Source organism: Amphiura filiformis, chromosome 20, assembly GCF_039555335.1.
Source record: "Amphiura filiformis chromosome 20, Afil_fr2py, whole genome shotgun sequence".
In the NCBI taxonomy this organism is placed as follows: domain Eukaryota; kingdom Metazoa; phylum Echinodermata; class Ophiuroidea; order Amphilepidida; family Amphiuridae; genus Amphiura; species Amphiura filiformis.
Window position 1 is genome coordinate 28,020,435 of NC_092647.1, and position 22,167 is coordinate 28,042,601.

The following is a 22,167-nucleotide window of genomic DNA, read 5'->3' on the forward strand; positions in this document are numbered from 1 at the left end:
TCAATCCTCTCTCTGCATGTCAGCTCCCCCCTGCATGCATTGGTAGCCTGCCATCAGCCTGGGCAACATGCTACATGTACATTTTTTCACTGCCAAACTGTACCAACAGAGGGCAGCATTTATACTTTTTTCATAGATGAGAGCAAACTAAAAATAAAGTTTGTTTCCATCCAATTTATGTATGCATGTTCACCAAAGTGTGATTTTATTATTATTTATTTTATTATTTTTATAGTTCAGGATTTAAAGTCCCTTTTACAGCCTCAATACACTCAACTTTGCAACATTCATCACAGTTAGTTAATTTACTAGGCTAATGAAAGTGTTGATGTTCAGTCCCCCGGTCATATTTTTTGTGGAATGATGCTAATTGACTCTTTCATGATTCATTATTTTTTTGAACATTCATTATTTAAAGCCGTAACATTCGCTGATGAGGATGCTCAAAAACTCTGTCAAAACTCAAGCTTTTGAATAAACAGCAGAACCGTCGTTTAACTTGTTTTATTATTACGATGGAAATAATTATTAGTCGAACCCGTATACAGTGTGCATAACACAGTATGTACATGGCATGCGGGCAGTCGTGACATTATCAAAAGAGCCGACACGACTCATGCTCGAATGAGTAGCTCGCATTGGCGACATATATGTGTTGGTAATAAATGGCAAAATAAATTTTCTTTGTATTGCCTCGTAGTGTTTGGGCCCAAATTTTAAGAGGACATCTTACAGTGAAAATTAACATTTTATACCCAAAAAATACAATTCTATTTCTTATGGAAATGTTATATTATAATATGGCTTAAACACAACACATCGGGCTTCATACAATAAGTAGTAAGCCATGTCGAAGGCAAGAAATTGTGAGGTCAGGAGGGTATGGGGGTGTGACACCCCCAATACACAATTTTTGTCTGCAAAATGGACTGTTGTCGTCAAAACCATGTGATTGTCGGCAAATGTAGTCAAAGCTATATATGTGATTGTCGGCAAATTGCAAGAGTCATTTGTTTGGCAAAAATATACGCCTAATTTGAATTCCGTTCTGGTATACCAGAACGAAATTACAACAGTGGCCTATGGAGCAGTATAATACACATAATCATGTACATAACTCGCTAACGCAAAATCGGAATCAAATGAAATTTTGGGAATAAGCTTTTTTCATGGATATCTATTGATAAATGTCATAAAAAGAGGATGCTAGGATCACAAAATCCTCCTTTAATTAAAAAAATTTTTTTTTACAAAAACATCATCATTCACTAGACTATCCCACCACTACTACCACCAACAGCAAGCAATGTCATTACCGGTATCCCACTCCTGCCACCTCCAAATCATCATCATCATAATCCAATATCATCATCACAACTCATGAAACAATATTAGCAACACTACCAAGCAAAGTCATTGTCCCACTCCTGCCACCTCTATCGTAGTAAAATCATAAACATCATTATCATCACCACCACTAAAAAAGTTCCATTGCCCTTTCGGTTCCCAAATTTTTATGATCTGTGTCAGTAAAAGGTCTTTTTTCTAAACCATAAGGCCAAGTAAAATAAAAACATGTTTCACATCCGGTTTTTGAAAAAAAGAAGGAAGGGCCTTTTATTTTTATCGCAAAATCGGTGTAAATACCCATAATTAGAGCTGTTTTAGCGTACATACAATAATGCCTGGAAAAAGGAGGCCTCTTTTTATTTGTTGTTCTGAGAGATAGGCCCTCTAACTATCACAAAACCTTATAAAAGTGTTCCTTGTATATAGCAAGGTCTATAGAAAGCATGTCTACTTCCTAGACATATTTTTTGAAAAGTTATAACTGAATTTCAAAAAATAAAAATAAAATTGAAGAAACCTCAAAAATGGAAGCGGGAAGGTTGGGCGGGACGTGAAACATGTTAATTTTTTTATTTGGCCTTAAATACTGTTATCATTATGGGCCCATACCTACAAATGTAATACCAGCTTATTTGAGACAGTTTCCTACACTCCCTCACACAATGGGAGCTCAAGCATTGTGGCTGCCTGGAGGCTGCAAACTGGTAAATAGTATAATATGGGCCCTATGTAAACACTTTATACATTGGGAGGCAGGGAGGTAAATATGGGTAGACCGGTATTTGACTATTTAAACTACTGTATTGGTACTTCAAAAAATGTGCGTTATTTTTAACAGTTCAGCCAAATTTACAGCACAGTGGCCTACGTGTACAATGTATCATCATGTAAAGCATAAAATGCAAACTCAAAATTGGAATCAACTGAAATTTTGTGAATTAACTTTTTTTCGTGGATCTACTCAAACATACCTTGGGTGCTAGAATCACTAAATTTTACTCCTTTATGAAGGTGGGTACATGAAGGATTTGGGTCATTCCATACAATTCCATATATTGATCCACATTGGGTTTGGGCACATGTACAGACCATTTACTGTGGTTTTGGGCCCTCTGAAAATGTGGAATACCCTTACAGTACAATTTTATATGCAATTTAACCTATAAAATGATTGGGACTTGGCAGTGTTTTAGTCATGACTCTGGTACATGTAGTGGTACGGTAGAAAATTTGTGGTTTTTTTTAATTTTGAAGATGGACGGGATGGACCACATTTGGTTTGGGCCACCTGAAAATGTGGAATTTTTTTTGCACCAAATTAATTATCTTTGTGAGGGCACTATTCAAAATGAAAATGGGTTGTGACCTATTTTCTGGGTATACCATATGGTATCCTATACATATGTACAAAGTAAAAAACAATTACCGGCAATCTGACAAAAAATAATTGCATTTATATGAGGCTAAACTTTTGAGTAAAAAAATATCTGAGGGAATCCGGTCAGGTCAGGTGGGTAGCACTCCTTGATTTGGTATGGAATGACCCATTTTGGCATGGATATTAAAATTAAAAAATACAAAATTCCAAAAAACCCTGGCCCTTTTTCATAAAATAAAAAAATGAGTCAGTATTGTTTTGAAATTTTCAAATGTGGGTCAGTCGAGAAAGGGCGGTCGATCAAAACTTTTATGCACCATCAACACCAAGCAAAGTTATTATTTAAAAATTATCCCACTCCTGCCACCACCTGTTGAACAAGATCGAGAAAGCAATTTTTTGGGTGTCATTAAAAACTTTATAAAAAGGTAGAGAAAAATATTAAAATCATATGCAAAATGATCTTGCACTCCAATCTGTAAAAATAACACCATGCAGTGAAGCACGCCCAAACCACCATACCCCAAGATCACACCCCAACTAGCATTAATATACCAGTCAGTGGTATATATGCAAATAAATATCCATGAAATGCATGAATGGAAATTCATTTTTAGTATAAAGTTTTACTGCACAAATTATATTATTAAAAATAAGAAAAACATGAACTTACAGGTAAATCCCCATGCCTTCCATGCTTCATTTATGTTTACTGACTGTAGTGTATTGTAATGTCTTTACCACAGACCCTCATTACCTGTACTACTATGGGTTTGGGGGTTTTACCATGGTTTTATAATGCAATACGTTTATGGTGCCACTCACACATGGCGATTGGCGCGGCGCCAGTGTCAACCAATAAATTTCCAATGGGTGTTGCTAAATTTGCTATCCTGCACTGTGAATGTCATGCAACCATATCAACTGTACATGTGATATCTTGTACAATTGTTTCCGCATGTGTGTGTACCAAGCTCGGTGTTCTGTGCGTGTTGGTCGGTACGGGAACCGGGTGACACAGACATCTAGCTACGTGTGTGTCGCGTCTATTGTTAATGTATAGCAAGACCACTGTAGTAAATCGTCTCTCCCACGGTGCTTTATACACTATAAAATTACCAAAATCATTCAAAAGTCATCTTTATACACTTACCTAACAATTGATTGACAAATTTGGTGAATTCTATGAACAATTCCGGCACATCTCCGGCGTTTTTTCACGTTGCAAATCGCCTGTGTATGTTCCCCTACCCTTCTCTAGAAAACGCTGTGTGGGGTGGTGCTGTGCCCACACAATCACGTCATATGCACGGGGCGTGAACAGCCGACAACTGCACTGGATTGGCCGCCTCGACCCACGTGAGTGTGTGTTTGTCGAGCCATAAACATGAGGGTCGGGTTGTGACGCACTGAGCTAAGCTTACCCCTGGGGCCGGGTAGAACAAAACTCGCATATTAATGTACTCTACTCATTGTGGTCTTGCCTTGCCGAAATTGAGGCGGAAGAATTAAAATATTATTGCACTTGAACTTCGCGGAAGGAACCGAAATAGGGCCTACTCGATCCCGAAAATACTCAAATACATGGATAGGGCATGCATGGAAATCAAATAGGTTTCCCCGGCCCGGGGTGGTGGCGGCGACATGAATGTCTTTTTTTTTTTTTGGGGGGGTCAAAATGATTTGTGTATGTGTAGGCCTATGTGTGTGTGTGGGGGCCGGGGGTGGGGTGGAAAACGCTCAATTTTCGTGATTTTGTGGGTTTTTCGGGGGGTGTTCAGAAATACTTTGGTGGGGCTGAAAATATTTTTCATGTCAAAATTTTTACCACCCCGGCCCCCCCCTCGTTAACCCAGCACTTTTTGGCCCCCCCCCAAGGGGCTGTGCAATAATTATGTGTACCCCCGGGTGGTGAATTTTCAAAATGGTGTGCCAAAAATCGCTTGCCCCCCCCCTTTGACCGTGCCAAAAATCTTTCCCCCCCCCCCCGTTTTGACGTGCCACAAAACCTTTGCCCCCCCCTTTTGATGTGCCAAAAATTCTTTGCCCTTTTTCGGCAATTTTCCTATGGAATTTTTTCAAATTTCAGATCGATTGGGGGGCACGTTCCCCCGTGCCCCTATGACGCTACGCCACTGATCGGAATCAGCATGAGGAAGCATTAAAATGGGGGGGGGGTCGGGATACGAGTATATTTTGTTCTGGCAATGGCATGCTGAGACTTTTTGTTGCGACGAAGCATGCCTGCCCCGGGGGCTTTAAGGGCTGCAGCCCCCTTAAAAAAAGAAGAGAGAGGGATAGGGAGTGAGAAAGCCTAGTTGATCATTACTCCCCTGCAAAAAAATTCTTACGGGGGAGAAAAAGCGGGGAAAAGCGCTCCAAATAGGCTATAGTGGATTCAAATTTTGAAGGAAGTAAACCAATATTATTTTATACACGGAGCCCCCCCCCCCGGGGTGGGGGAGGGGGGCTTAACACAAATCCCTTTCTGGATTTCACAGCTCCGAAAGATTTATTTATTACCAAATATTTAAAAGTCTTTGCAAGTTATAGCCAATTAGGGGATATTATTTATTAGGCCTATGGTGTCCCACTTACCCCATGGGACAGTGGTTGTTGAAATTAATTTTTGATTCCACGTAACAAAGTTACGTAGGCCTAATGATTGCATATAATGCCGCCAACAAGCTCAAAAATTAAATTAAAACTGAAAACGCCTACTTGATTATTGATTTTGTGGCTGAAAATCGCAAATTGTGGGTTTCTGTCACAAAAACCAAGAAAAAATCTATTTTTATGTGTTCAGATGAAATTAATAAACATAATGATAGTATATACTAGCCTCAGTGGCAGTTGAGATTGGATTAAGCACTTCCTTTCTCTTGACCCAAAGGCTGACAGTAACTTGAATTGTTAACTTGATTGTTGGGAGTGGCCTCCTTTTCCTTGTTCTTTGTCTTCAAATCTGTTTCTCACTTCTCTTTCCATACAGGCCAACATGCTTATAGGCTTTTGAAGCCTGGCTTGAGCATTTTGTTTGAGCCTGGTCCCATCAAGACCCAAGCGCACGGAGCGACCGTTTAAACAATACCGGTACCGGTACCGGTACCGTAGTAGGCCTATTACTATTTTTTGGTATAGGCCTAATATTATGTTAAAGCCCAAGGTAATTTGCTGTAAAATATGTTCTTTCAATGTAATAATATCATAAATACATGTATATGTGTCAAATTTATCCATACCCCTTATGTGTCCCACTTACCCCAAAGTGTTGGGGTAAGTGGGACAGTTTGAGTCAATGTGCCTATGAGTATCGCCCCAAAACTAACACCAGACATCCTCCTTTTTTGGAGATTTTTCAAATTTATTTTAATTTTATTTATTTACAAACGTATAAATCGAGTATTCACCCCCCTAAACAAAACTAGTTTCGTTTATAGGACGTCATCGATCTTTTGGTTTGTTCTCTTAACAAAAATTGGTTTCCTGTACCGTGTGGCAGGCGGCGTAAGTAACGCAACACGTGACGTACGAGGCTGGCGAAGGTACAGGGCTGACAGCCCCATTCAAAATACACGGTTAGCAATTACAAATGGAAAATTAACATACTTGCAGTGTGGTACATTGTCGTACCCCAACGGTGTTAGAGTAAGATAATTTTGCTTTGACACCACATAACAAATTTAGAATTGTTTGTGACGATTTCATGATTATGTGTTAATCCAATGGCGACCGCAAAATTGGCGATATCGCTTCCATCACCGCCTGCCGTGTGGGATAAGATATTAGCGCCATCTATTGACATGGATTTTCTAAATCTCATTCCTAGTGGCTACGTTCAGCACTGCAATTCAATTTCACATACAAACATTTCTAGCTGTTGATGGAAGAGACTAGTCCTTTTCCAACATGTCGAAGAGAGGTAATGTGGCGTTTAAATAATCACTAACAAATATCCTCTGTAATCCTGTCCATTTGGAAATAATTTTGTTCCAATCAAGTGTATTTATTTAGTTTAGTATGTAATTTATTATATAAGAAGCTTTACAAGGATCGAAAATGTGTAAATTGGTCAATTATGAATGGTGTTAATACTCTCTTATCCGAACTCCGTGACTCTGTTCATGTACAGGACTTCTAAATTGGTCAGAGTTTTAATTCCTATGTCTTTGAGGTTTATCCACAGAAATACTTCTCTAATTCTGTGGGATTATCAAACTAAAAACTTAGAAATGAAGTGTTCTAAAAAAATTCCAGTGTAAATCCACATAAACATGATAAATGTTTAAAATTCAGGTGATCGAAATAGCCCCATCATGCCATTTTGGCTTCGGACATGTTAGTCACGATTATCGCACTTTCAGTTTCCCACGCGTTTGAACGGGAATTGGATTGCGTACTTTTTCGATGTCTACTCTAGTGATAGCCCTAGAACTCTGGCCATAGTATCCGTTTTTACTTCCACTAGGGCCAGAGGCACTTACATTGAAAAATTTGTTGGAGATGCTTGAACGATCCAGTACAAAAAGTCAATGCTTGATCGAACCAATACAAATGTGTGTCAGGTCACTAATTAACATGATAAAACCCACTTGAGAACACACAATCGCCAGTCATTTCTAAAGACGCATTTATACTCAATCGCTTTTGCAGAAATCTGAATCGCACGCATGATCAGTGTACTAAATCGCCGTCAGATTTGCCTGCTGAGCATGCGCATAAATCGCTGTTTTTCAAAAGCGACACGTAGGTCTATATTGACACCCTCTGTCGGTCAAGGATTCAGTCTGATGATGAGCAACCCATGGGTATAAACACAGCTTTACACAATGACTAATTTACATAGGCACAAAAGACCGTGTTCATGTACCGTTACTCAGCCAAACATGGCAGAGTAGGTCCCGGATGACGGTACATGTTCCTATCTCCTCAACGTTATACCTTTCCAACAAGGAAAGAGATACGAAAAGCGAACGTCTATCTAGTGAGCAAATTTTTTCAATATTTTGAGAAAATGATGTCAAATTTTCTATTCTGTATTGTTTGGTAATAATGTCTTTTGCCAGCAATAGTATGTTTAAAGTTGTAATTTTGTGTTTTTGATCGCAAAGATCGGATATTTTCGCTCCGATTCAATTCTGAACCCTTCGCAAGGGTGCCGATTTCGCTGAACTTTGACGATAATTTTGTTGAGTCCAGCGTGCGCAATTTTGGTTGTCCGGTTGGCCGGGACAACTAAAAAAGTCGCCGGACAACCAAAATATTGATTCGGTTGTCCGCCGGACAACCATAAATCTAGCCAAAAGTCACATTTGTAGGCCTACGGACAACCAAAAACTTAGATGGACAACCATAAATTGTAATCTGGTTGTCCGTGGGACAACCATTTATTTTTCCTAAATTCGACCACTGGTCCTGTGTACCCTTTCAATCATATTGATATTGCATTGTAAACTAGAACAACAAGGGCTTATAACCATACCAATAAGAAATAATTTAAGTAAATACTTACACTTTAACAGTGTACCAAAGCGACAAATCTTCGGGGTTTTTTTGTGGCCGAAATAACCCAGGTTACCCAGTGCCCGGGGTGGCCAGAGTAGCCCCAGTTTGTGAGTTTACATTACAGTAGGCTTACCGGTATTCTGAAAATGTTTGAAAATTTAATTATTTTATTTATATTTTGCATTTTGTCCTTTAAAATTGCTTTTAATGACTTTTACTTGCTCCTTTCTAACATGAATCATATCAACAATAATGATGAATTTAACAAACAGCATAACTGCATTAGGCAAAAAAAAAAAAAGGTTTGTCTCAAAGCTCACGAGAAATTTAAAAACAAATGCGAAATGCGATTTTTTTTATTTTTTTATTCCCGACTTTTTTTCATGGTATTTTGAGAAAAAAGTCTGATTTTCGCCGATTTTTTTCTGGAAATTTTTTTTTTTTTTAAATAAAAAAAATTTCCGCATTTGTTTTTTTGTCAAATCGTGGATTTTACAAACGCAGCAAGCTTTGAGATCTAACCTTTTTTTTTTGGCCTTACTACATGTAAAAGTAAGCATAGTAATAAAATAATTAAATGCCGGCTCCAGTCAAAACGGGTTGATAATTGGTTGTGATAACTAATACTAGATAAAGAAAATAATAGATAATTAATAATTGAAAGTCACCTTGTCCTATTTTTTAAATCTTAAACAGTAAACTCTGAATCAATTGTGGAGGGCCTAAAAGTATTGCAAATAAATGGGCTCAAATTTGATTGCAAAGGTGGTTTTCTAGGAAAGCTGTAAATTTATTTTGTTGCAAAAGCCTTAAACATCCACAAAAGGCGCGATATAAAATAAATAATAAAATAAATAGGAAGGCTTGAAAGTTGTACCAAACCTATTCTTTTAGTTTCTATTCATCAACACTTCTGAACCCAAATTGAATCAAATCCAACAAGTAAATACTTGCACAATTAAAAAAATTCAAATCAAATCAAGCAACTAAAATATAGTGCACAATTTCCCAGGAACATAGGAGAGATTTCCCACTATTTCTTATGTATTTCTTTATTTAGAACTTGAAAATTTCCCTCCAAATCACAAAATTTCCTGGGAACCAGGTTCCTGAGTTCCCTGTTTTTTCCAGGCCTGTTTGGTCACATTAAATCTGAATTGAAATAGATGTCAGAGGCTGCATGCAATCGCATTTTGTTTGATGAGGATAGCTGGATGATTATGAACCTCCCTTACACCTTCCTGCTCAAGCGCATTCCAATATAACTCCCCGACATACCCAATGAAGTTGATTCAAACATTTTGTGATATTTCATCAGTTAACTTTTTGTTCTTCTTTTTGTTCTTCATCAAACAGGACGTGGAGGAGCGTCTGGTTCCAAGTTCCGCATCTCACTGGGTTTGCCAGTGGGTGCGGTTATCAACTGTGCCGACAATACAGGTAAATGATATTGATAGGCTACAACTGAAAAACCTTGAACAATTTCAGCTATGCACATACATGCTCCCAACAACTTTGACATTCCATTCTCATGTAAGCAGGGATGTGAGAGTTCCTCTTTTCAGCTGATTTCCTCTTTTTTTTTTTCGTTGCCAAAATTTACGTGTTTTCTTTTATTTTCAGCCCAGATTTGGCGTTTTTACCCTGATTTTACGCTGTTTTTCAGCGTTTTTAGTAATTTTCCTCTTTTTTGGTCTATGGCCTCTCACATCCCTGTGTAAGGCGAGTGAAAGTCGATTCCGAGTTTATCGTCCCCCGCCCGCGTCACTTTTTGGTAACCAAAAACACCAAGCGTCAAATTTTCAAAAATGCCAAAATAATTCATTATTTTCAAAGTATCAGTGTTTCACCAGTTTTAGCAATTGGAAACACATATTTTTGTTTGTAAAACATATAAATTCATAACTTGAAAGCAAAACGAGGCCCTTTTCTAACTTTTCTAGTCCCTACCCATATAAAAACATATTTATAAACAACATGTATGAGTGTGGCTTTAAATCAACACGCATTTTAGGTCAATAATGAAATCTGATGAAATAATGAAAAAGTCACCTCACCAACCGGGGAAAAAAAAGGGACGATAAACTCGGAATTAACTTTCATTGGCCTAATGGATGTCAAAGTTGTGAGCATGCACAGCTGAAAAAAAAAAAAAAAAGGCTTAGGACTAAGTCTCAAATTAATAATTTCGTCAATCGTGTGGAGACAAGACAAAAACAAAAAACAGTTTTGCTTGAAAATATTCAAGCACTGAAGCACGGTGTGAAGTATTAAATCTACATGTACACTTCTCAAAGTGGGAATTTTGTATAATTTTGTAATTACTAGTCTACAAGTTGAATGCCAATGATCCTCATTGGAAATCGCAATATTTTATAAATTAAAATCTGATAACACAAATTCCTGCTATCACAAGCTAATTATTCTGTGCCATTGTTTCCTTTCCTTTCCAGGTGGTAAGAACCTGTTTGTTATTGCTGTAAAGGGCATCAAGGGACGCCTCAACAGGCTTCCAGCTGCAGGCGCTGGTGACATGTTTGTTGCTACGGTCAAGAAAGGAAAACCAGAACTCAGAAAAAAGGGTAAGCGTTTAAAGATCCTCATTGTACCTGTTTTCTGTCGTATATCCAATGCAATATCCAATACATCACAAGGCATTAGCCAGAGGGGTGTCTTTAGGGTGTCCAAAATGGTCCAAAATACCTTATCTTCAAAATCAGGGCGTCCACTTCCTATTCACTTCATTATAAAAAGTATTTTAGGGTGTCCAATTGAAAACAGGGTGTCCAAATAATACCTGGACACCCCTCTGGCTAATGCCTTGAGTTACATCATACATACGTTACGTATGGTCATTGTTCAAATAGGGTATTTTAGGTTGAATCAGAACTGGGAACTTTGGTGTACGGTAAATAGTACCAAACCCATTGTAATTTTCATCATGTGTTTGTACAGCCTCGACTGTTAATCCAACTTTGGAGTCTGTAGAGACTGCCACATAACAGTCTAACCATGTTATGTAGTATTTTCTGTTAAACTTCAGTAGTAAGTACGGCAGTGTCGGGTGACACTTTGGGACAACATTATGGGTCTCACTGGCGTGAAACGGCGCCCATTGCCCGCTAAATTTTGCCCTTGGAAAAATGGCACCCCAAAATCAATCTTTCTCTGAGTTGTTTCCTATAAAGAACTGCTAAGGCTAAGCGTTAGTAACCCGGGCTAGAATTTTGTCGAGAATCTGTGAATCAATTCTTCACAGATTCTCGTATCTATACAAATTTGCATGAATCAAAGCTGATTCTTGTTAACTTCACCTGTAGCAAAGAACCTGTGAGATGAGTCTTGCTAGTAAACACATATTGCAAGAATCAAGTTTGATTGACACACTTTACGACAAAATTCTAGCCCAGGCAACTGTATTTTGGTAAAAAAAATTAAGCACTCTTATCTCTCAACATGCTCAATGGAAATAGCTTGATCAATGCCCTATAAATGTGAATTTAATAAATCCAGAGTGGAAAAAGATTGGAAATTTCCCGGGGAATATAAACACCAAAATTTCCCCTCCAAACACAGACACTGCACTTCCCAAATTTACAAATTTTCCAGACCTGGATAATTCAAACACCTTGTGGTTGACGCTGACGTTTTCTAGCCGTGTGAAACAGATTGTTTTATGATTGGTAATAGTTTGACAAATTGTTATTTTTTTTGTTTACAGTTGTTCCAGCAGTAGTAATCAGACAGCGGAAACCATTCAGGAGAAGGAATGGGGTGATTCTGTACTTTGAGGACAATGCTGGGGTCATAGTCAATGTCAAAGGGGAAATGAAAGGTACATGTAACCCATATAGAAATGTGACCCGATCCACTCAGGCTAAAGTCAGAAATTGAGTTACTCAGTGCTGTACGGTGCGACCATTTTAGGCGCATTGGCGACTAGATTTTTTCTGATGGCGACTACATATTCAATCCCTGGCGCCAATGGCGACCAACTATTGAAGCTTTTAATCGTCAGCAAATGCAAAACATGTATGTAATGTAGCATTCAAGAGTATGAATGTATGCTATGAATATATGCATTTATCATGTCTCAATGGGGACTTCCTGGAAAACATATAGGCCTACACTGTACATGCTGTGTATAGTAAGAAGTATGTAGAGTTCAATGGGAATATGTAGATTGAGTACAGCAGCTATGAACATTCAACGCACATGGCTGTTCAGTTGGCACCACATATTTTTTACCTGGGAGCAAAATATGGGCGCCTAAATAATTTATAAAGTTAGGAGCCCAGGTTTTGCACCGTACAGCACTGGAGTTACTACTATTTTGTAACTTGCTCAGTACCTAATGTAGTGTAGACACTTGCTGATGTTGAATCCCCAGGTCTCTTAAATTCAAAGAAATGAACCTTTGATATCCATTTTCTTACGTTTTTTATTGTTTTTGTTTTTCTCATCATTTGTGCCTATATATCTCAGTTTCATATTGCCAACTTGAGCCTGATTGGACCGATCTGGTCATAAAAAAGAAAACAAAAACTTACGTTAATGCTATAATTGTGAAATGGGTCAGATTCAGGGTTGTAGCAGGCCATGTGTTTTGAGTTGGGCCGGTAATGCGTTACATGTTTTCGCGAGATGAAAATTGCATGTTTTTTTGTTTAGATATGAATATCTTCCACATACTATACCCAACATATATAAAAGTATACATTTTCTGGCTGCAAATGAACCAAGGAATCCAAAAATGCACTTTAAAATGACACAGGGTGTAACACTAAGGAGCTATGAAACTGAAAATACCGAATATTTTAGGGAAAAAATGTAAAATTTGACAAATTAAAAAAAAAGGTTAGCTTCACCCCACATATTTAAAAGTTCCATATTTGAATTCCTCTCAGTCAGAGCTTTAAATACATATATAACATCATAGGGTTCAATAAAATTAAAATGATTTTGCGCCAGCCTCTTTCAAGGCATATTTTCCCATTGACTTCAATGTGTAACCGAACGGAAAATAAAATATGCAAAATTGCTTCTCAAAGCAAATTAAATTACCTGGAATATGATTGTATGGTCTTATAGTATGCAGTTTAAAGTGAATTATAAAAATGTGAAAAAAGAAATGGACCTCTTGCATCATATGACCCCTGGGGGTCACTTTTATTAAATTTGCTCCTCCTGATCCTCCTCCTCCTGATCCTCCTCCACCCCGCACATTATGCTAATTAGATGCAAATTATTCAAATGTTAATAACTTTTTACAACTTTTTTAAGGTTTACTGTATTGGTCTCATCACAAGCTTTAATTTGACACCAAATTTAACTACATAGGCTGCATATTAACTGAGAAAATTAAAAAGATGAACCCTAAAATGTTGCGCGCATGTAACATCTCCACCTATTTACTGGCCCAATTCAAAACGCATGGCCAGCAAGGATAATTTTAGTGCTGGGTGGCTTTAATGAAAATCATGATTTGTTGCCAAAATTTACCAAATTCTCGACTCATTCATTAACTGCAATTTTGGCCTTGTGAGAGGTTGGAAGTATGTACAGTGGAAACTCATAAAACACGAAGTTGTGCGGAATTCAAATGTTACTTCTTGTTATCAGGAGTTCGTGTTATTCAGTTCTTATAACATGTGAAATGTGTGCTTGGGAATGTAAAACATACTTGTTATCAGGATCTTCATGTTAAGAGGGTTCGTGTTAACGAGTTGCCACTGTAACATGAAGTTATTGAAGCTGCCTCATCTTAAAACCTGGGCTTTATTTCTGTTGTGTTTACGGTTCTGTTTCCAATCAAATGATAGTTTCTTTGTTGGGGCTTCGTTTTCTTGATGCGGAAATTTGCTTCTACATCTGTTGCTACTTGCCAGCTTGCAGAAAAAAAACTATCGAAAGGCATCGCTTTATATTTCAGGCATGAGAATTCTCAGATGAATTCAGGCTTTTTTTGGTCCAAATTTCCGCACTTTCTTTTAATTTCAGCCCGTTTTTGGCCTTTTTAGCCTGTACATGTAATTTCACATACTTTTTCAGGCTTTTTCAAACTTTCAGGTTTTTTCATGGATGATCATTCTCATTCCTGATTTATTATAACTTGGCCTTTGGCAAATTAAGTCAAGAATTATCACCGATCTGTCATACCTGTAGTAAATTTGTTGTCATTTCTTTTTGTATTCCCCTTACAGGCTCAGCAATCACAGGACCAGTTGCCAAGGAGTGCGCAGACTTGTGGCCTCGTATCGCTAGCAACGCTGGTAGCATTGCTTAAACAACAGTTTATATACAGCAAATAAATATGTAGAGAGGAAAAAAAATCATATCTTATGTTTGAAGTGTGCTTCTTGCTAGTTGTGTAATGTTATAATCCAGTAAATGAAGTTGGGCTAGGTCAGAGTGACAAGCTTTTTGTTTTACAGAAAACAGGGAAAAATCATGGACAGTGTGCGAATTAAGGGGAAAAAATCAGGTCATCCAGCTGATTCATCCGCCAAAATTTTTGGTCATCCTTATATATTTTGGTCATCGTATATTTAAAATTTATAAGTCAAGTTAGAACTTTGCATATTAAAAACATTTTTTCAAAGGTAGGGGCGTACGACGGATAACCTGCAGTGAATATCTGGTCATCCGCCAGCTAATCTGGGCTTCAGGATGCCCGGATGACCACTTAATTTGCACACTGATTATGAAATTGGGGTAGAAATATAGAAAATGCAATGAAGCTGATTTCTATAGACTGGGCAAAACTGGTTCTGATTTGGTTTAAGCCTATTCCAAAATATTCCTCGGGTTACAAGGATTCAGAAAATATATTAGACTGGTTCTATTTGGGAAAATCGTGTTCCTACAGTTTGTCCACTTTGAAGTACAAAGTGATAATGCGCGTGTAAACAGTGCGCAGTGCTGCAGGTATGCGTGCCTTCAAAGTCGGCACAATGTGTGCGTCCGCGTCGGTAATTTGTACTTCAGAGAAGACTGACTGTAGGGGCAAGTTTGGAAACCAGATTATACATGTTGTTAATTTGGGTATGCTGAACTCGAATCTGTTGTCTGCCAAGCAATATTTGGGGGGCACAAATTAATTTTATTCCAATAACACATTCCAAACGTCAAATTATGTATGGTCACACGGATCCCAGAAATGTAATGTTGTGCGTGTACGACATACCATTAAGAAGTTGTGGGCCACAAAATGTCACAGGCGAGGTCAATTTGCTTGTGTGTGGGTCAAAAGTCAAAGTTGCTCCAATTTTCGTAGAAGTTGTTGAGGCAAATTGTTCGCCTAGCTGAAAGGTTTCAGAAAAAGAAAAGTTTGCACTATCTCCAATGTCTAGTTAGCATGTTACACAGTAGAGTCAAAAGATATGTGGAATTAGTGTGTATTTATCATCTACCTTCTGAACTTGACATCGCAGATAGTATAAACTATTCTTTTCCTGAATCACTTGAACAGTTTGCCCTCATTTTTACAAAATCTGAGCAACTTCAATTTTTTCACCCATGTATTATGTAAATTGACCTTGGAGTGGACCTGTTGATAACTTGGTAACTATATGTCCTACGTGCAAATGTGTTAAATTTTTGTGATCCTTGGACCCAGTAAATTTGACATATTTTTTAGTGGATTTGGAGCATGGTTAATTTTTGCCCCCTATATGACTATGCAGGGGGTTGGGGTCATCTTTTTAGGGTCACAAGATTCCAATATGGCTTGACAGACGTTTTTAAATTCAGCTTACCTGAATTAACCAAAATAGTTTGGTTGCCAGCTTTTGCGCAAACTACATGCTTAAATAAGCACATATCTTCTATCTATCTATCTATACTAATAAAATAATAAGCGGTCTCTATCTGTCTATCTGTCTGTCTGTCTATCTGTCTGTCCGGCTATGCGTTTCGCCGTGCTTCGACGTATCGCGCTGAAATTTCGGATATAGATAGGTATTGGGAAAAGCATGTTGGCCATATGGTTTTGAAGGTCATCGGAGGTCAAGGTCAAAGGTCAAAATTTCAAACTTTGTCCGATCGGGCCCAAACTTAGTGGGTGGAATCCTTGATAGGAGGGGAATATAATGCGCGAAATAAAATCGAGGTCACCCGAGGTCAAAGGTCATTACGGAGGGGTCAAATGTCAAACTTTGTCCGATCGGGCTCAAACTTGGTGGGTTGAAACCTTCGTATGAGGGGAGCATGAAAAACATTATATGGAGGTCATCCGAGGTCAAAGGTCAAAGGTCATGGATTTCAAACTTTGTCCCATCGGGTTCAAACTTGGTGGGTGCAATCCTTGATACGAGGGAATATATGCATAAAACAAAATTGAGGTCAACCGAGGTCAAAGGTCATGTAGGGGCTAAATTGACACTTTGCCCTATTGGGCTTAAACTTGATAGGTGGAATCCTTGTATGACTGAGGGGAGCATGAAAAAATTGCACCAAGGTCATCCGAGTTCAAAGGTCATCTGGGGTCAACCAAGGTCATCCGAGTTCAAAGGTCATCTGGGGTCAAACAGTATCGCTATCATGCCAGTGCTCTCACAGCATCTGGGCTTTCACAGCCGCAGGTGCACTAGTACTAATAAAATAATAAGCGGTCTCTATCTGTGTATCTATCTGTCTGTCTGTCTGTCCGGCTATGCGTTTCGACGCATCGTGCTGAAATTTTGGATATAGATAGGTATTGGGAAAAGCATGTTGGCCATGTGGTTTTGAGGGTCATCGGAGGTCAAGGTCAAAGGTCAACATTTCAAACTTTGTCCGATCGGGCCCAAATTTGGTGGGTGGAATCCTTGATAGGAGGGGAATATAATGCGCGAAATAAAATGAAGGTCAACCGAGGTCAAAGGTCATTACGGAGGGGTCAAATTTCAAACTTTGTCCGATCGGGCTCAAACTTGGTGGGTCGAAACCTTCGTATGAGGGGAGCATGAAAAACATTATATGGAGGTCATCCGAGGTCAAAGGTCAAAGGTCATGGATTTCAAACTTTGTCCTATCGGGCTCAAAATTGGTGGGTGGAATCCTTGATGCGAGGGGAATATATGCGCAAAATAAAATTGAGGTCAACCAAGGTCAAAGGTCATGTAGGGGCTAAATTTAAACTTTGCCCTATTGGGCTTAAACTTGATAGGTGGAATCCTTTGTATGAGGGGGGGCATGAAAAACATTACACCAAGGTCATCTGGGGTCAAACAGAAATGCTATCATGCCAGTGCTCTCACAGCATCAGGGCTCTCACAGCTGCAGGTGCACTAGTACTAATAAAATAATAAGCGGTCTCTGTCTATCTGTGTATCTGTGTATCTATCTATCTGTCTGTCTGTCCGGCTATGCGTTTCGCCGCACTTTGACGCATCGGGCTGAAATTTTGGATATAGGTAGGTATTGGGAAAAGCATGTCGGCCATGTGGTTTTGAGGGTCATCGGAGGTCAAGGTCAAAGGTCAAAATTTCAAACTTTGTCCGATCGGGCCCAAATTTGGTGGGTGGAATCCTTGATAGGAGGGGAATATAATGCGCGAAATAAAATCAAGGTCAACCGAGGTCAAAGGTCATTACGGAGGGGTCAAATTTAAAACTTTGTCCGATCGGGCACAAACTTGGTGGGTCGAAACCTTCGTATGAGGGAAGCATGAAAAACATTATATGGAGGTCATCCGAGGTCAAAGGTCAAAGGTCATGGATTTCAAACTTTGTCCTATCGGGCTCAAAATTGGTGGGTGGAATCCTTGATGCGAGGGGAATATATGCGCAAAATAACATTGAGGTCAACCAAGGTCAAAGGTCATGTAGGGGCTACATTTAAACTTTGCCCTATTGGGCTTAAACTTGATAGGTGGAATCCTTTGTATGAGGGGGCCATGAAAAAAAAATACACCAAGGTCATCTGGGGTCAAACAAATGCTATCATGCCAGTGCTCTCACAGCATCAGGGCTCTCATAGCTGCAGGTGCACTATACTAATAAAATAATAAGCGGGCTGTATCTGTCTGTCTATCTGTCTATCTATCTGTCTGTCCGGCTATGCGTTTCGCCGTGCTTCGACGCATCGCGCTGAAATTTCGCATATAGATAGGTATCGGGAAAAGCATGTTGGCCATGTGGTTTTCAAGGTCATCGGAGGTCAAGGTCAAAGGTAAAATGGGGGAAAATACCCCACGTGGTGGATACAAAGCAGCAAGTGGATAAAAAGAATCCAGTAGACAATCTACAACAAGTTTCAAGCTGCCCAAGCGGGTGTCATTCAGCTTTTGGCTATCTGCCCAATTTGAAATGCACTGTAATGTCTACCCAGAATGCATTGCTGCAAATGATTTGTACATTTCAAACTTTGTCCGATCGGGCCCAAACTTGCTGCCAATGCATTCTATAAGCGCCCATACGCCAATAAGTGCCCACACCCCAATAAGTACCCATACCCCAATAAGCGCCCATACCCCAATAAGCGGCCATACCCCAATAAGTGCTCTCACAGCATCAGGGCTCTCACAGCCGCAGGTGCACTAGTACTAATAAAATAATAAGCGGTCTCTATCTGTCTGTCCGGCTATGCGTTTCGCCGCGCTTCAACGCATCAATGTGATATTTCGGTTATGGATCGGTAACGGGAAAAGCATGTTGACCGGGTGGGTTCAAAGGTCATCGGAGGTCAAAGGTCAAAATTTCAAACTTTGTCCGATCGGGCTCAAACTTGGTGGGTGGGATCCTTGACACGAGGGGAATATATGCGCGAAATGAAATCGAGGTCAACCGAGGTCAAAGGTCATTACGGAGGGGTCAAATTTCAAACTTTGCCGATCGGGGTCAAACTTGGTGGGTGGAATCCTTCGTATGAGGGGAGCATGAAAAACATTATATGGAGGTCATCCGAGGTCAAAGGTCATGGATTTCAAACTTTGTCCTATCGGGCTCAAACTTGGTGGGTGGAATCCTTCGTATGAGGGGAGCATGAAAAACGTTATTTGGAGGTCATCCGAGGTCAAAGGTCACAGGTCATGAATTTCAAACTTTATCCGGAACATGTCATAAAGTCAGGCCAGGGTCAAGCAGTATCTCTATCATGCATGCAGCTGGTACCCTAATGGCTACAGGGCCATTGCAGCTACAGGTGCACTAGTTACTAATCAATCAATCAATCAATCTTTATTTCATTCAAAATACAACAATACAATAACAGCAAAACAACACATTTGAATGAGGAGATGCTCAGAAGGCCAAAAAGGCCTGAACAAGCACCCCTTAACCTTAGCCTAAGTTTCTTAATTTGTCTAATAAAATACAATTACATACATACAAACACCCCCACCCTCTTTCATACATTCATGTAGAACGAACTAAGCAGGAAAAAAATTAACTAACTAATAAAATAATGAGCTCAGTGTGTCTGTCTGTCTGTCTGTCCGGCTATGCGTTTCGCTGCGCTTCGACGCATCATTCCGATATTTCAGACATAGATGGGTACCGGGAGGGCGCTGTTTATCGGGTAGTTTTCAAGGTCATCGGAGGTCAAGGTCAAAGGTCATGGATTTTAAACTTTGTCCGATCGGGCCCAAACTTGGTAGGTGGAATCCTTGATACGAGGGGAATATATGCCCGAAATAAAATCAAGGTCAACCAAGGTCAAAGGTCATTACGGAGGGGTCAAATTTCAAACTTTGTCCGATCGGGCTCAAATTCGGTGGGTGGAATCCTTGATACGAGGGGAATATATGCCCGAAATAAAATTGAGGGCAACCAAGGTCAAAGGTCATTACGGAGGGGTCAAATATCAAACTTTGTCCGATCGGGCTCAAACTTGGTGGGTGGAATCCTTGATACGAGGGGAATACATGCCCGAGATACAATTGAGGTCAAAGGTCATTACGGGGGGGGGGTCAAATTTCAAACTTTGTCTGATCGGGCTCAAACTTGGTGGGTGCAATCCTTGATATGAGAGAGGAACATGTAAAACTTAAAATCAAAGTCATCCGAGGTCAAAGGTCATCCAGGAGCTACATTTTAAACTTTGTCTGATTTGGCTTAAACTTGGTGAAAGTAATTCTCCATATCACGGGAGCACTATCATGGCTACAGGTGCTCTTACAGCTACAGGTACTCTAGTTTCCCAAATAGAATAGGTCTATATAGTTTTGACCTACCCGAGTATACCTACAACTAATCAGTCTGGATTTATTGCCAGAAAGGCCGAATGTTTGAATTTGGCACAGAAAAGTTATCCAATTTTGATGAAAATGGTCTCAAAATGTTTGTCGTGTTAGAATAGTTCTGAAAAGAAATAGTTTGGGCTAGGTACACCATGTACATGGTTTGCACTATACACAATGTTTCATTACCACGGTAATACATGTACAATGGAAGTTGCTACCCGTTTAGTCCAATTGATGCCGACGTATTTCCCTGCCTGGGTTTACCTAGGTAACAAATATGTCCTCAGTGAAAACTATTTTTCTGGATTATACATGTAACAAGACAAATAATTTAAGGGGGTACTATACACCCCTGCCCAATTTTGTGCCTATTTTTGCATTTTTCTCAAAAATTATAGAGCATTGGTGACAAGTAAGATATGTATATTATAGGGGCAAGGACTACAACTGCTACACTGGAAATTTTATTTCAGCACAGACAACAGTTGTGGAGTTAGTCAAAAATGAGGGAAAACCAATATTTGGTAAATAAATCCGTAACTACTTGCCTTGAGTTGCTGAATTTTCAGTGCAGTAGTTGTATTCCTTGCCCCTATATTATACATATTTTACTTGTCACCAATGCGCTATAATTTTTGAGAAAAACGCAAAAATAAGCAAAAAATTGGCTAGGGGTGTAGTACCCCCTTAACGACCATGTTTTTATTATCAAAATTGTAAACATTTTCTGTGCCATGCCCATGTTGAGCCCCAATTTTGACCCTGCTAACAGACTGATTGGGTGTGGTATACTTTCTGAATCCTTGTGACCGGAGGAATATTTTTAGGTGTGAACAGCACCTCGTGCATTAACCCTGTCTTTCAGTTTGTTTATTCGTAACAAACGTTTCTTATGAGGGATTCGTGAAATTTGTCTTCATTACACAAAGATCATGACAATAACAAAAAATGTCGAACTTGAAATACAATAAATTATTAAAGGTCCTTCAGCACCTTCCGAGATTCTGTCAAGCTTGTTGGTATAGCTTTTAGCCAACCCAGAGCAATTTTGAGTTTTGACCCTTAAAGCCATATTATAACATTTGCTGAGGAAGACGCCCTCACTGAATTTTTAAAATTCCTTTTTTTACACGATTAAATTGTACTTAATTAAACCAATATACCCTGCAAAAATCAAGACTAGGTGCTGTAGTTTTGTCAAAATCCGAGATTTTGAATAAAACGCCGGAACCGGCGCTTTATTATTACGATGGAATTATTAGTCGAACGCATACCTACACAATGTTCATAACACATAGTACGTACACAGCGTGCGGGACGGTGATATACACAACAAAGGGTCGTACCCAGGCCCGTACGCAGGATTTTGTTTGGGGGGTGCTGATTTTGAAAAAGTGGACTTTTTTCCCAAGGGGGAGGGGCAATTTTGTGAAAAGTGGACTTTTTTCCCAAATTTTTGACCATTTTTGACCAAAAAAGCATAAAAAACCTCATTTTTTTGATCGCTACGCTCGCAATTTGTGATATTTTTGGACTTTTTGTATACTTTTGGAAATTTGGGGGGGGTGCGACGCACCCCCGCATCCCCTGCGTACGGGCCTGGTCGTACCACAACATGACCGAAGGAGTGGTACGTACTGGCGACATGTGCGCTGGTAATTCCAATTTTCTTTGCTTTGCCGTAGTTGTTCGGCTCAAAAATAAATGGGGATATATCTGACAGTAAAAGCTAACATTTTGTGGCAAAGAAATTTTCTATTTTCTAATCTAT

The 22,167-nt window shown here is 39.2% G+C and overlaps 2 protein-coding genes across 5 annotated transcripts in view; one reads left to right on the forward strand and one right to left on the reverse strand.

Moving 5' to 3' along the window:
* The window catches only part of LOC140142907 (uncharacterized), a 48,241-nt gene extending 44,021 nt beyond the window's left edge, over positions 1 to 4,220 (reverse strand). The window contains exon 1 of one of the 4 annotated variants that reach the window (XM_072164930.1): positions 3,882 to 4,220. Coding sequence is in view for 1 of the 4 variants with exons in the window: in XM_072164931.1 (XP_072021032.1) it covers positions 3,402 to 3,424 (23 nt within the window). In the remaining 3 variants the exon portion in view is untranslated. Of the gene's footprint in view, positions 1 to 3,401; positions 3,507 to 3,881 lie in introns of those variants that run through there. The other 3 variants (XM_072164929.1, XM_072164931.1, XM_072164932.1) reach the window with 3 other exon arrangements.
* A 2,358-nt stretch (positions 4,221 to 6,578) lies between these two features.
* Positions 6,579 to 14,568, forward strand: LOC140142498 (large ribosomal subunit protein uL14). Its single transcript, XM_072164484.1, has 5 exons — positions 6,579 to 6,650; positions 9,590 to 9,673; positions 10,687 to 10,815; positions 11,955 to 12,068; positions 14,437 to 14,568. Exons 1-5 carry the CDS (start codon positions 6,638 to 6,640, stop codon positions 14,517 to 14,519), a joined length of 423 nt encoding a protein of 140 aa, XP_072020585.1. The 5' UTR covers positions 6,579 to 6,637; the 3' UTR covers positions 14,520 to 14,568.
* The last annotated feature ends 7,599 nt before the right edge of the window (positions 14,569 to 22,167 follow it).

Excerpts from the sequence above, each read along its gene's own strand:
- LOC140142498 (XM_072164484.1), top strand. Across the intron at positions 9,674-10,686 it reads CAACTGTGCCGACAATACAG|GTGGTAAGAACCTGTTTGTT; the intron begins GTAAATGATATT and ends TTTCCTTTCCAG. Across the intron at positions 10,816-11,954 it reads ACCAGAACTCAGAAAAAAGG|TTGTTCCAGCAGTAGTAATC; the intron begins GTAAGCGTTTAA and ends TTTTGTTTACAG.